This window comes from Pezoporus flaviventris, unplaced genomic scaffold, assembly GCF_033815535.1.
Source record: "Pezoporus flaviventris isolate CSIRO_AGI_PZ_B2104156 unplaced genomic scaffold, CSIRO_AGI_Pfla_v1 ptg000055l, whole genome shotgun sequence".
NCBI classification, from domain to species: Eukaryota; Metazoa; Chordata; class Aves; order Psittaciformes; family Psittacidae; genus Pezoporus; species Pezoporus flaviventris.
In genome coordinates, this window is record NW_026892603.1 from 6,863,207 (window position 1) to 6,878,690 (window position 15,484).

Below are 15,484 nucleotides of genomic sequence, written 5' to 3' on the forward strand. Positions count from 1 at the left end.
GCAGTCTAATGTAATGGCACACACCTGAAGAATAAGCAAATTAACCCTGTTCTTTACAACACTGGAATAGTCTGAGCACCCTGAAAACTTTTCATTTGAAGAAATGTAGATTCAAATTACTAATATGAAGGAACATGTCACATCTCACCATTCTTGTCCAAATATTCATTAATATTTACCACTTAACAGGTTTTATTTTTACAAATCAGGCTACACAACATGTTCACTTCCTACTGCTGAATAAGCCAAACTCCTTATTAATGAGAGTGATCTCTCATTCATGAACCAGTTGTTAATAAACAGTAGGTCAAAAGAGCAAAACAAGCATTAGAAATTCACCCTAAACCTTTGAATATAATCTTTCAATTGGTGTATGAAAGCACATAAAAAGTGCAAGCTCTCATATTTGATTCTCCTTTTCATGTAGTCTGTTGGAGCAAAACGGACCTTCCAGCAGGGGGTTGCTGGAAGTGTAACAGATACACCCTCCAGAGGTGCTTAAGGGAAATGAAAAATCAACTGAAATACTCATTTTTAAAAAAACCTACACAAACTGAAATCTATTTGTTTTAAAACCTGGGGTTTTCCAGTTCAGGGTGAACTGTAACTAAAATTGGTCCTATTCAACAGAATACAAGCTAACAATTCAGGTTGAAAGGGGAAAAAAATACCAGTGGTTGAAACCGCTACCTGGTCTGTGTCCAGTACAAAGACTGATAGCAATCTTTATCTCCCAGTCAAGACATGTATCTATTAAAATAATGTTAAAGCTGTCTGGCATTATCTTACAACAAGTTATATTCAAGACTTCATAATAAGGAGCAGAAGAACCCTCCAGGATAAATTAAAAAATAAGAAGTAAATTTTGTTAGATGACAAAAAGATATATTCTATCTTTACAAAGTCCATACTGAGCGCTGGGAAGTTTTAAATTTTTTAATAGAGCCATGACAAGAAAGCAATCATTGCCTATTTCACTGCTAGACAGCTTCAATCCTGACACCCAGCTATTTCAACCCAAGGGCAAAACAATCTTTAGCTACCCAAAGTAAATTATTTATTTTATGTGGCAATACATAGAATGCATTTGCTTGCTTGGGATCTTAAGTTTATACATGCATTTTTAGGTTTACTAAATGTAAACCTTTTAAAAATAATTCCCAGTTGTATTAAACACGTACTATTAATTGTAGTAGGTCTCAACCTCACCAAGGAAAAAACAGGTTTTTTAAACCTCAAAGCACATTCAATCTTCTTTATCAAAGCCAATTAAAATTACGCATACAAGTGTTTGGCTAGTTTACAAGTATCAAGATGATAAAAAAAATACATGCTAGAAATAATTCAGTGAATTGCTGGACCATGAAAACATGAATCCAAAATGCTAAAACAAGCCAAGGAAACTGTAAACAGCTCTCTACTTGTTTACTGTCAAATGCTATGGAAAACAATTCAAAACGCTGAGCTCAGCATAACTACTGTTACCTATGCTACTCATAACAAATGCAGTCACCCAGGAGAGGTGATATACTTCTATTTCTACTACTTAAGCTCTTGTTTTCATCCGCCTATAGCTTTGTAAAATTTCCTCTGAAGGATACCATGCAACATTCAGCTCTTCTATCCCCCTTTCATCAGAGATTTCAGTACAAGTATGAAAGTTATTTTAAGAATGACATTAAAATGAAAGGGGAGGGAAATCCTGTTACCATTTTATGTGCTTAAACACACTATTATAACTTTTTTACCTGGTCACCTCTGCTGTCCAAGGCTTTGGAAGAAAAAGCCAAACATTTGTCTGGGGGTCCTTTATGCTGGAAATGTGTCCCTCTATTTCCTTGGAAAAATCTCTACATTTGAAGAAACTTTAGCAAAAAAAATTCAGTTTCCACATGGCAGGATGTTTGCTAGTAATTCTGTCCCTAGTGGGCTTTACAGTTTGAATAGAACTGCCTCAGAGAATTTCTCCTTCCAGAAACTGCGATCACTGTGGTACAAACAGAGTGCAGAGATACTGTTGATGTTGAACAAACTCTTAACACCCACCACACAGGCACTGAATAGCCAGGCAGAGGAGCTGGAACCATGACTTACAGATGAAGGAAAGGAAAAAGAATGGGATGAAATAGAAGCTAAACAATGGAGAGACAGAACAGACACTAAATTGGAAGAGAACTGGGTAGGAACTCATGTAAGGGAAGGCAGGTGAGAAACTGACTGGATAATGCACACAGAATGACACCAGGACTATTTATGAACCTCAGGAACTAGAAGAGGCAAGAAAAATGTTTTGAGAAAATGAAGAAAGGAAAAAAGAGGAAGGGGAAGAACTATAAGCTGGAGAAGACAAAGGCACGTTTTGGGATGAACAACCATTGCAAAATTTGAATGGAAACAATTCCTTTCCACGCACCCCATTTTTTCCAAAACTGCATTCTGTCAGAAAAGAACCACGAAACCCATTGGCTACGTGTTTACCTTTCTCTTCTGGCCAGTCCATAAAGAGGGTGACAGCCTAGCACAATGGGTCAGTTATCCAATGGTAGAGACTTGCTCACATGCTGAAGGTTTCATTATCACTGATAGCCACAAGCACCGTGGTGAAGAAAAGCTGCTTGTTGCAGAACTTGATAGGGAACTGCCAGATGATGAAGGATAGTCTCCCAGTAAAACCAGACAAGCATTATCCTGGAAATACAGGCACTATTTCTACCCCTGCTACAATTCCTTTGTGCTAGTAGGCAATGCTTAAGCCAAAACTTTTCAGACACAAAACTCCTTCTGCACTAATTTCTGGGCACTTAATCTGTGATTCTGAGTGATTCCTCACAGTGGCAGATGAAGTCATCCAGGCAACTGAAGGCCTATATACTAATAAATGAGGTATGATGGGTTTCATAACAGGTACTCAGTCAGATGGGAACAGACAACCCTTGTTGGATTGACCTTTCTTTGGCCAAGGTCCTCATCTTTAAAAATGAGGCTACTGCCACCACTGGAATGCAAGATTATTCCATTTCATCAAATCTGATTTTAAAATTTAAGTAATTAAATTTACATCACTCCTTTTGATAACTGTTCTTCCTATCAATGGCTGTCTGGAAGAGTACTTATATATTGCCAGCAACAACATCTCCTCAGATAACCTATATGTTTCTTCTCAATTTTGAATATCCTACTAAGCACGGATCCAGAAGAGAGGGTTCAAAAGCCAAGTATCAGGAAAAAGCCCCACCCTATGTGAATGTGGTGCAAGATTAACTTCTTAAAAAGAGCTGTGTAGCTCTTGAACACAGGCTGCACCCTTCCTGACAGCAGAATGAGGCTGACTGGAAGCCAGTTATTAAGTACTGGGCAGAGCTAGAGTTACATGAACTCTGGACAGAATGGAGTTTACTGGGACAAAAACTGACAAATACTGGTATTTCAGTTGAGCTGGAGACCATTTTACTGTACCTGCTTTCTCATGATGCAAATCCACTTGAGTTTCGGTGGGTTCTTCCTAGTTGCAATTGTAGTCTACAGCAAAATACTATTTCAAGTAATCATACTATTACTCTATCAACACTTAACCTCCTTTTTCATTTGTGAATATGATGTCCTCTATCTCCACCCTAAAACCTGAACAACATTTCCAAACAAGAATGTGCTAACATACTGACTTATACTTTGCCCCTCTCAGGAGGGCAGTGTTAAAGAACAGAAAGCTAGCTAAGGTAACTCTGAACAGAAAAACTGGTAAGCAGTGACAACCTGGTTCCACAGCACCCACCCTGGCCACTGCTTCACAGCCAACACTGTTGTGGGAAGAGAGGAAATTGAACAGGCATAAGATAACAACCACTCTTGAAACAACTCTTATTTTGGAGGTAAAACCTGTTTCAAAAGCAACAGAGGGGAGGGAAAAGGTGCAGTTTCCTGGACTCCAGATAGGGATTAAAAAATGTCTTGGACATATCAAGACTTGAAAGTCTCCACTGTGCAAAACTTCTCACCTCTTTTAGTTGATCAGCACTTCCCCATGATGCTGAGCGCTGATGTGACCTCTTCTCTGCTCCCTCTTCAGCCCAACAGCTAGGTGTCTAGAGGAGGGGAAAAAAAAAAAAAAAGGAAAATACACTGTACAGAATTCTCTAGATAAGAACACTTCCGTCACAAATTATTGCTTTACTGTTTCTGCAGTGTCAGAGGACAGGCATTAGAGTGTCTGAACAAATTAAGAAAGAAGAATAAATTTCAGGATCAGATATGCAGCAGTAACAGTCTCAAATAATAATAAGAAAAAAATACAGAAAACTAAGGCTTTGTAAACTTGCATTTACACAGGATGAGGACTACACATTACTGAAGAAGGAATCAGAGGCCTGGCAGTCACAGAAATATTACCTGGCTACTCCCATCTGTGCTTTGGTGTCCATTTCTTGTTTGCATTCAGTGGACAGTTTAGAAAGCCACACAATAAAAAAAACAAATAAACAAACAAATAAAAGTGCACAAACAAACTCAAAGACCAAAAGCCAGGATTCACTTCTCCCACCTGTCTTCCTTAATCAGAGCCATATAATCAGTTCCCTCTTGCTAACTCTGCCTTGACACGGATACACCTTTTTTCACCTTCAGCACTGACCTACATGAGCACAACAGTGACAGGAAGACCTCTTCCAGCCTTGTTGCAAGCCCAGAAGTGTCAGGACTGTCTCTGGATGTAGGAGCTGTAAAGTTAAATCCCAAAGATTGAGAAGAGTCTGGGAGCCAGATCTCCCAGATTCACCATAAGACTATTATGAAAATTGAGGCTATGCACCAGCATTTCTGAACAAGGGGGTTACCGGCTGCCAGAGGAGCAACAGGACACCTAAAATCCACGGCGAGTTTGGAGTATGAACCATATAAAACTCAGGGCTAGAGGCACATTTGTGACTGATACCACTAGAAACAAGGCAAATTTGGCAGTGAGTTTTTTCAGGACGACCACTGCTGATACACCTCCAAGGGAGATAGGACCCCTGTCGAGCAGGAAAGACAGGATCTGGGATCCACCTCCCTAAAGGACTTCATTCTTACACATGGAAACCCTCTTTCTCACCAGTTTTCCTTACTCTTGCTTCCTCTCTAGGGTGTAGAAACTTCTGTAGTACCCACACATGTAGCAGACACTACTCTGTTCAGGAAGCACTGCCCTGGAGAATACCATGAAAACTGCATGTGCAGCTCTTCACCCTCACTGCCCTGTGAAGAGAGGTGGAAGCAGCCCTCTGGGGCCAGACCTCCCCAGCCAAGCATGCTGGGCCAGGCATCATTCAGCACCGAACTGTAGTTTCAGAGCGAGCACAAGCGATACCTTCATAATCACTGCACTGCCATAGTATTATATGGCACATACAATACCATGGCAGCCCAGCACCTAACTTGTAAGTGCTGATATTGAATGTGCTAAGACAGTTTGTGTGCATGGGCCTACATATCTCACTTGTATTTTCTGCCAGCCCTGCACTTTTTCCATGGTTTTAGTGTTTTTTTTTTTCCTTGGTTATTTTTACACCACCAGGAATACTTCCACCAAAGGCCCAGCAAGCTGAGTGGGCGATTAGAAAGCGAAATGGAAAAAGTCAGTAATGAAGTCTTTACTGCATGTTCTCAGAAAAGAAAAAAACAAGTCTTTATAAAAGCTAGGGTCCTGTGTATTTATTATATGACTCTTTGTGTGTGTCTGGGGAAAAAGCTAGAATACAATATGGTTATGAAAATAAAATAGCGAGAGTGAAGAGTTAAAACTTTCATTTTAAACCTATGAGGAAAATAGAGGAATTCCTCAGCCAAGGGAAATTTGTTTCTTCTTTAAAATCATGGGCTTTCAGTTTCACAATTTACTTCCCCAATTTAAACTGCCCTTTTCTTAAAACATTCTACTATATCCCAAGTACAGCTCGTATTATACCCTCATACGAAAAAGATCAATGCAAAGGGAATTCTTTGAAAATTTATCTTTCAAAGAGTGTTTCCTGAATATAACATTGCTCCACAGTTTGGCAATGACTCCAGGAAGAAGTAGAAACAGGCATTTCAGTTGCCTGTTGCAGGAGGGTTTACCTGGATCAGTTGCCTGTTGAAGGAGGGTGTATCTGGGATCACTACAAGCCCATAGCCTTTCAACTACAGCTTACTAAAAAGAACCAAAAAGACATCAAGTGTCTAAAATGCCAAAGTGAGTTTCTCAACAAAGAGAAGTTGTTAAAAAAAAAACCAAACCATATGTACAGAGCAAGAGTTTGCCTGTATTTTTTAATGAGCACAGATATAGATCCAGATATCAAGGACAAGAACAAACTAATAGCAACACCCTGAAAAGCTTCATCAACAACACAAGTTAGGAGAGAAAGATTGGAATCCTTATTATTTTAGCTGATTTAATCAGAAATCAAAAGTAACAAATATAAAACACCCATTCTCTTCATACTAAATTTTGTACTTTTTCAAATAATGCATTGACACTCCTCCACTCAAATACTATCTCCCCTGAGACAAGGATTACACAGCTGTTTTCAATCTCTGGTAAATTGAGTCAAGTCACAACCTGTCAAAATATACATGCAAGCATCAGTATACAGGGGGCAGACTATTTGTGTCCCTCAATTTATCTGCAATATTAGATTACAAATACTATAAAGACGTTCCTAGCACAGTATTGAAGACAGGGAACGTTGTTAATGTGTTATTTATATTCAGATGGAAAAGAAAAAAGGTTAAAAATAACACAACATAGGCAGTTGCCAGATTATAACTTGCCAGTCATCTTCAGACGCTAAAAAATTCCACTTATAATACATTGTAACCCACATAATACGAAGGTAAGTTTTGGGTTTGTAACCCAAAATCCTTATATTCATGCAAAAGCTTTAAAAAAAAACCAAACCAAAATCAACATAAAAGAACCCCACTCTTTTTACATCCAAACAGAAATTCTGCTTTCCTAAGTACAGTTCATGTATGAACACCTTGCATATCACTTGAATGCTGTAATTTATATCATAAATGATAGGGGTGTGCAGCACCCCTGATATGCCACATTTCACAAAAATTGTTTTCCTATCTTTATTTACAATTTCTACAAAACAGGCTTACCCATGCAAGCTTCCAATTCAAGCTGCAAGTGTACTTCCCATGTGGTAAGCATATTTAAAAAAATGATAAAAGTAAAAAAGTAACTCAAAACTGTATCTGAAAAAAAAAATTAATTCTGAATCATAGTAGATGAAGCGAAAGTTTCTGCACCTCAAGTCAGAAACACAGTAAGAGAGGTCATAAGCACTATCAGTGAAGCTGGTAATATTTCAGAGCTGAAACAAATTTACAGCATCACTTAAGAATGAACTGAACTTCACGAAACTGAAGGATTATTCCTGCAAGTCTATGTTCAGTAATTAACATTTAAAATATTTTAGGAGGAGAACCTGGAAAATATTATGTCACACATAATGCAGCTTCAGCAGAAGGACCGCTATTATTCCAAAATGTGAAGGTTCACAGTCCCAGTTTCAGTTGACACAATGCTTAAAAGCACGTGCATGGGATAGGGCATGCTGAGAACACTACATCTGGTTGCTCTCTTCAGTCTTAATGTAAATCACAATTACCATTGTTCTAACTCACCCAACCTTGTAGACATTAGCATTTCTTCCAACACGTTTGGTAATTCTGCGCTCCTTTTCCACCCATAGCAGGGATATACACCTACATTCTTTCCACTTAATTTAAATCAGAATGACTGCACGGAGTACCAACCTACCTAAACCTAAAATAAGACTGAATTACTTTATCACATTTTATTGCCAGCCCTTCACTCCAATTACTATATCCAGTCTGAATTCCAGATTAACTACACTGGGGGATGGGTGCAAATATTGAGAACACAAGCCTAGGTTTTACAAGGGAAGAAACTATGTTTCTGAAGAACTTTCACATTCAAAAGAAACACAGTAACAGCAGTAGGAGAGAGAAAGTCTGATGAGTCTTCAGATGTTTCTAAAGCATTCAAAGGCCCTCTAGAAATTTTACAGAAAGAAACAGCCTGGAGTGGGAAGTTAATTTGACTATAGGTTATGACTCCTCTTAAACACCAGAAAGATAGAATCATAAATTCATAGTTAAATGACACACATCTCTTACTTTTCATCCCTTCCACCCAAAGTATGTCATTATACTATTCCATGAAAGCAGTAACTAATACACCAATGAAAAAGCTTCAGTAATTGAGCCTCCTGGTTTACTATGTTAATTTTTAAGTGACAAAATTTCTTCCCAAAAGAAAACAAAACTTTACTCGGGTGACTAATGAGAGCTAACTACATTAAAGCCTTGACCCACACACAAGAACAAAAATATATTTTAGCTAAGCATTTCAGTTTATTCTTTACTGTATGCGTTATTCTTCAGATTAGAGAGAAGTAAAAATTCTGAAAGATATTTTACAAACTTTCTTAATTTCTGTTTGTATGATATTCAGTTGCATTATACAATGAAAAAGGCATATCCAGGGATACTGGAATCCAGTTTAAGTCATCACTGGGGGGGGGATCGTATTCCATTTAGTCATTTTTTTCTCTGTACTATTTAGTCTAAGGAAGATTAGATGAACTTTAACTGGAAATATCTTTTTTATGATATCAACACACATTTATCTCTAATCTCTTTCATTATATAAAAATATTTAAAATTATTTAGCTACTGCCAAATAATTACCTTAAACCAACTATGACAATTATCCAAATGTTTCTGAAGATTCTGAGGTTAGGCATAGCTATTTCAACACTGAATTATTCCTTATAGTAGGAAGAGGGAAATACATGTACATGTACAGCATGAAAAAGAAGTATACAAACTTGTTTCACCAGTGCTCCCAAAAGAGATGGAAAAAAACAGGGAAGGAAACTATTCAGAGTTTTAAATGGCCTTAATAAAAAGTTCAAAATATACTGAAAATGAGAGGGAAGTAGGACAGTGGGGAAACCTAGGAAAGGGATCACAAAGTATATCAACACATAACAACTTCCTATAATGGTAAGCTTCCTTCCATTTCTGAAATACTTAATACTAAATAAGGTGCTGTATGTTTGACTATACAAACCTAAGATCGGATAGTTGTATGCATATACACATACACATGAACATAAATTCATGCAGAATCCTGAGAAATCTGGAACTGTGTGTCACAATACACACTGTCATAGTATGTTTTTCCAAAATCAAACATAACAACCTTACTTCAGTGTTTTCAGTCAAAATACTCTAGGTAGGTAAGAGGAATACAGAAATACAACTATAGTTACTATCAAGAGGCAACATAAAGAAACAAAATTCTGTTTCCTCTCTTTAAATAATAAAATTATTATTTAAATAATAATCCTGGATTAATTTTAGAGAAAAAAGAAACATTTTATTCATGAGCATGTACAGCTTCAAAAAGCGTAAATGAGAAACAAGGACTTGGGATAAAACTCATTAAATGGTCGTATGATCATGATGAAGACCAGAATCTGTTTTTTTAACCCAAGAATTCTAAGAAACTTAGAACAGTCATAATCACCACCTTCACAAAATGGCACAAAATTTGTATTTTAAATTAATGTTTATTTAGAGACAAAAAGTACCCTTGAAAGAGAAATAATTGTTCCACCTACAATGTGAGTTATATCGACAGTATAAATGTTCATGAGTTTGTAAATGAAACGAGATAATTTATTCTCCAATGAAACATGTTCACACAAAAAATTGGTCTATTGGCTTTCATCATCTTGTTTTTATTTCTTTTGTATGTTCCTATCTTCCACTCTGCTAAACTACCAAGTGTTGTTATTTTTAGCTACTGTAAACTATATGAACTCCCGTGAGCTAAACTGTTACTTACCTAACAAACATGAAGTAGAAGTACTTATGCTGGTACCCAAGCAAAGAGTAAGGTTTTAATTTAATTTAACTTAATTTGTCATGCATGCATCCCATCAATGACTTGAAACTCCTCTTTAGTTCTTGGAATTAGAGATACTTCAAATCCCACAGAGCTCAAACAACAAAAAACCCTACACAACCAAAACATGAGCCAATATTTTATCATCTTCTAAAAGCCTCCCTAGTGAACATTTCATTTAAAAGCAAAAATACAGAATTCACTGTGCCAATCATTACGCTTGTTATATTTACATATTCATATAGTCCTGAGTAGTCAAGACACATTTTTTTCAACTCAACTTAAACAGTATTAAACCTTCATTTTTTCATAACTGGAATAAAAAGACAGCTAATATAATTCCTTCTTAGAAGACATCCACACAAATCCAAACCATGAAACTTCCATGCCCTTATCTTTTTGAAATAATATTTCGGCTTGTAACAATAACAATACTGGCTTTCCTCTCTGCTGAAAAGGTAAAACTTCTTTTTTCCCCCTCCCTGAGCTTTGTTTCCGAAGGAGGCAAAAGGTGGCAGCCAACAGGTCAAATAACCTAAACACACACGAGCTCACTAAGAAAGTGATTTTACTGCCAAATACTCAGAGCTCAAATATTTATAAAACAAGTTTGTTTCTCTTTTCTGTAACTAGTGAAAAGGTTGGTTTGTGAATGTTTAAATATTGTAAACTTTCTATTCATAAGGGTATTTGGGAAATTTGATATGGACACATGTTTTAAGAGAGGGGTTAAGAAATAGAGTAACTACAAAGCATGCTACTGAAAAATCTCCTGAAGGGAAATTACGATTTCAAAACAGAAAGACTTTCAAGGCATAGTATTGTGAAAGGAGGCAACCTTGGAAGTAAATCCAGGCTTAAAAGCTTTTTAGGTAGATCTTTCATGACAGTAAAGATCACTGCTGCTTCTTTTTTGCTAAAACTGGCTGGCTGAGTGAGTATGACACAGACAGCATTTTGTTAAAGGGCCCCACCACAGTTCCTAAAGGTTTCCTCAAACGAATTTAATCTTCAGATTCCAAAATTCATTAAATAGGATTTCTGGAACAGACAGATCTTTTTTCCTTTTCTAAGCATTCTATGCTCATCCTTCCGCCATAAAAGGACTTCCTGTGTTGAATTACAGTGCATTTTAAAGCCACTGAAAATAATTTATATATTCTAACTTGTCTTGAGAAATAAGTATTTCTCAGATGACTTGCATCACACCCTGGTAACAGTACTGAAAAACCAAGAACGCAGCTTCTTTGGTAATAATTTGGGGAGTTTAGAATTACATATTTTTTACCTGTTTGATAGTGATCATCTTTGTGAGCAACAAGCACCAGCACGAGGAGGAAGCAGACAAGAAATAATGTTCATCTTTCTAGCCAAAGAACACTGGAGCACAATTAATACTACAGCAGCCTACCTGCCAGAGATTGCTACTCAGGACAGAGCCCTGAGAAGTATCCAAGGGTATCAGGCCATAAATAATCTCAGTAGCCTTCCCTTTGCAGCTGGTGGTAATGCTCTTGTCCTGACGTTTGGCTCCAAGAGGAAACTTCCACACAGCATGTTTATTTGTCTTGCTATCAAGCAGCAGAGGAGACAACTCAAGACCATATTGTATGCTCACTCCCAGCTTCCTCTTTTTGATTTCCCCACTAGTGACAAACTGATCAATTCTTAACAGTAACCTCTCTCCTCCTCTCCCCACGCACATACATTTTTTGAGACCCACATATTTATTACCACACTTAAGTAAAATCTTTACTTTGTCAGCCACTACTGCTATGGAATATATGTTGTTTTTTTTTTAAGTAGCATTCAGCATAATTTTGCATATAGCAGCTTCAAAATAAAACAGATAAAAGGCTGAGATTGAAATCTGCTTATTTAGCCTCAACAGAGCTGCCCACATACAGAAAATTATTTTTGACAACTGCTTTCTAAAAGCATAAAAATATAATCTGTCACATACCATATTACTGATACTGATTTAAAAAAAGCCAAACCACTATTGTACCCTATTTTAAGGCTTCATATTTATAATAAAATTAAGTAAATCCACATTTCTTCAGAATTAAGTTGAGCTTAGATTCCAGATCAGGTGATAAAAGTATTATGAGGAAGACATCAATTACACGAAACATCTGTGTTGTCTTATTTTACAGCTTTTACCTGAGTAGATTTATCTTTCATACATGAAGGGTAGTGTACATGGGGATCACGTGGCCACTGTCCTGTGAGGTAAGGTCCTGTTATTGTGTCCAAAGAAGAAGTTCGCCTTATGGTACCAGAAGTTCTGATTTGCTGGGATTTTGGCCTGTCCACTGTAGAAAACCAGAACAAAATCAATAAAAAAGTCAGGCTAAATTTGATGTGAAATGTTAAAAGCTAACTCTGACACACAATGGCAAGAACACATCAGAAACCTTTGCCTAAATGCCAAGCTGGAAAGAATGCCATCACATCAAAGCAAGTAACACCAGACAAAGGAAGAAAAGAAAATACCAAAGGGAAAACTTAACAGTTACAAACAATACCACTTAAGAGTGTTCATATCTGCAATGAACTGGGCTACTTATATGTTTTCATCAACAAAAAACACTGAGAAAATTTAAATGCAGTTATGATGCAACTTAGGAAAGCCGAACATATGGAAATAGAAAATGTAACATACTATCAGTACTGGGTCACTTTTTTTTTTTTTAAAGTCAGCTAGCTTAGCTTTCTAAATACTAAAACACAAATCATGACAAAAAATGTGCTTGTTAAGAAGACATATCCACTTCCTTGCTCTCATGTACATCTTTCCATATTATTTACAAGTTCCCAATACAGGCCTTAGCAAGCTGGAAGCGTGTGACTGTATTTCCCTCTGACACAGCTCAGGTCAAGGCAGCTACCATGTTTATCTTCATTCATCACAGCGGCTGCAATCTTTGACTCCTCCCTGTACTTTTCTTCCCCTACACCTAGATCATGGAATACTTTTTCCTGCATTTCATTTGGAAAGCATAGAGTAGGGTGATTCATGAGATTGATGTGGGAAAGAACAGTTTTACAGCATGCTCTCTGGATCATCTTGCTTTATCCTTTAGGCAAAATTACTTCATATACTTGTTTTCTACACTTCATGTAAGTCAACCTAAGCCCTACATTGCACCTAGTGTCTATTTTGCTCACTCCTACTAAAAGAAGTTCGCAAGTTAGATTACTTTCAAGTTAGTCACATGCTACGCACTGACTGCCCCACCAAAACCCTTCTCACTCCTTAGAACTTGAGAGCAGACCTGCTAGCACATTCCTGAGCCCAACCATGGTCACCAACCTCCACATGCATTTTCTCTTTGTGCAACATCTATAACTGCTGGATCTCATAAGGCAGACTCCATCACCAATCCTTTATACAGCATTCAGATTAGGGCATAGTTTGCACTAATACACATGCTTTTAGTATTATATATGAACCTGATAATATTAGATCATTTTAGGAAAATGTAGAGCTGCTGAAACACTTCATTAGCTACTCATTTTAGGTGAAGTATTCTAAATAATGCCATGAATTGGGAAGTGTAATAGTAAATCATGCTGTCTTCATAGAATATAATCGTTTTGACTGCCTTAGCTATAAATCGAATCCCTACAATTTCAAACAGATCTATCATCACAGGATTTCAACTGTGACAAATCTGCATTTTACAAAAGACTTTTGAACTATTAAAAGTAAAGAAGCCTGAAACCCAAGATAAAGGTGACAAATTTTTAACATAAAACCTGCATTTACTTATGGACTGAAACACATTGTACATAAAAGGAGAGTACCTACAAAGCATTCTTCCAGCCTTCACTGTGATGCTATGGCACTATGCTACTCTTGGGTAGCCTGAGTTTTGAAAACTTCTCCAAAACGTCTGTTCATCAGATATATATTGCATGCGAAAAACTATCAGGAATTTGTCAAATATCTACGCAGTTAAGTATGTTCTAAAAAACAACTTTTCAAACAAGTTAGAGACTATGTAAACAGAAACCGACAAGACAATGCCTGAAGATATGGAAATAAGGACTAAGCATCCCTTTGTGAACTCTACATTAAATAGTTTTGCTGGAAAAAAAAAACACACCAAAAAAAAAAAAAACCAACAAAAAACCCAACACACACAAAATACTTGCAACCAGAGAATAACTAAGATCTATGTCTTGCTTTACACTCAAAGGAAAGGCAGCAGCAATCCCAAAATGAAAAACTCACATAATTCCATTACAACGGAATGGAAACAAAAATCAACAAAAGTTACTATATTTATATTTTTCCACGGTAATCTTGGAAGTAGACTGTTAAACCCTAAAGCAAGGAGAGGGAAAAATGAAGTCTCGTAAGACCCTACTACTCTTCAGTATTTTTTTGAATTACAGGCAACAAACCACTTCTCAACTGCATAAACAATCCAAGTTAACACTAATTTAATACCAACTCTGCTCCACTCGTCTGTGTTCCTTCCATCTACTTTGAAATGGCATGCAGCGATGTGTGAACGTACCTAGCAAAGAAAGCTAAAATGTATCCCCAAAAAGTCATAAATACACAGTTTTCCCCATTACAGGCAGAGCTGGCGAAATACAACAGGCAGAAACAACCACAGGAGAGCCAGAAGGAACAACAGGGTTGCAGAAGCACTAAGGTCTGTCCAATAACAGTTTAAACTCTCACCCTTTCATGACATACCCTTAAATCATGAAAAATAAAAAAGGAATCTATAAGCCTGAGATTCGAAAGAACTTCTACGAATCAGCATCTGACAAAATGTCTTGTACACTAATGTTTACAAAGATGACAGGATGCCGCAGAGAGCAGTGTTGAACTGGACCACAACAGTGGTGCCTCAGATCAGCTTGAATTGTTTTCCAAATATTAAAATTGGTCTCAGATTTTATTTCTTAATTTTGTTTTTCTCATCTCATTATAAGTCTGGCTTCCTGCTACTCTGGGCAGCTACTACAGAACTTTTGCTTCTCCCCAGACTTTCATTACCAATGGGATTTTGATGCTACCGTCATCAATATCCCACTCCAAGGCAAATCACTTTCTCAGGATGGAAACCCATGCTCCAGTTTTCTCACAGAAGAAAAAAAAAATATATAAAATAAATAAAATAAAATAAATGCATTAAATACCATCTGACATCCAAAGCCCTTCAACATCTCTTTAAGTCAGCCAATAGACTTGAGCATTCAGAAATGCTTCATCAATATTCAGAAATTTCTAAAGGTACAGTCTGATTTTCCCCAAGTTTCAGACTGCATCTCATCTGACAATATCAGAGTGCAAGAACAGATTTTACTGCAGTGGTAAGTCAGAACAAGTCTTCCTCAGTGATGTGTGACATACCTCACAAGGAGCTCAGCTCTACCTCCAGAACAAATACACTCAGGAACACAGCACATAAGCACATAGATAACCTGAAAATTATCTAGGAATTACAAAAGCAATTTTGCCTTCCTATAAGCGTATGTGTTATTTAAAATATGCTA

At 37.0% G+C, this 15,484-nt stretch overlaps 1 protein-coding gene across 5 annotated transcripts in view; it reads right to left on the minus strand.

Annotated features, from left to right (window-relative positions):
- GLCCI1 (glucocorticoid induced 1) overlaps positions 1 to 15,484 on the minus strand; it is a 56,580-nt gene that overhangs the window by 24,331 nt on the left and 16,765 nt on the right. For all 5 annotated transcript variants that reach the window (XM_061469268.1, XM_061469269.1, XM_061469271.1 and 2 more), the window contains exons 2-3: positions 12,128 to 12,279; positions 3,996 to 4,082 (exon numbers count right to left, since the gene is read on the minus strand). In XM_061469268.1, coding sequence (XP_061325252.1) covers positions 3,996 to 4,082; positions 12,128 to 12,279 — 239 coding nt within the window. The remainder of the gene's footprint in view (positions 1 to 3,995; positions 4,083 to 12,127; positions 12,280 to 15,484) is intronic.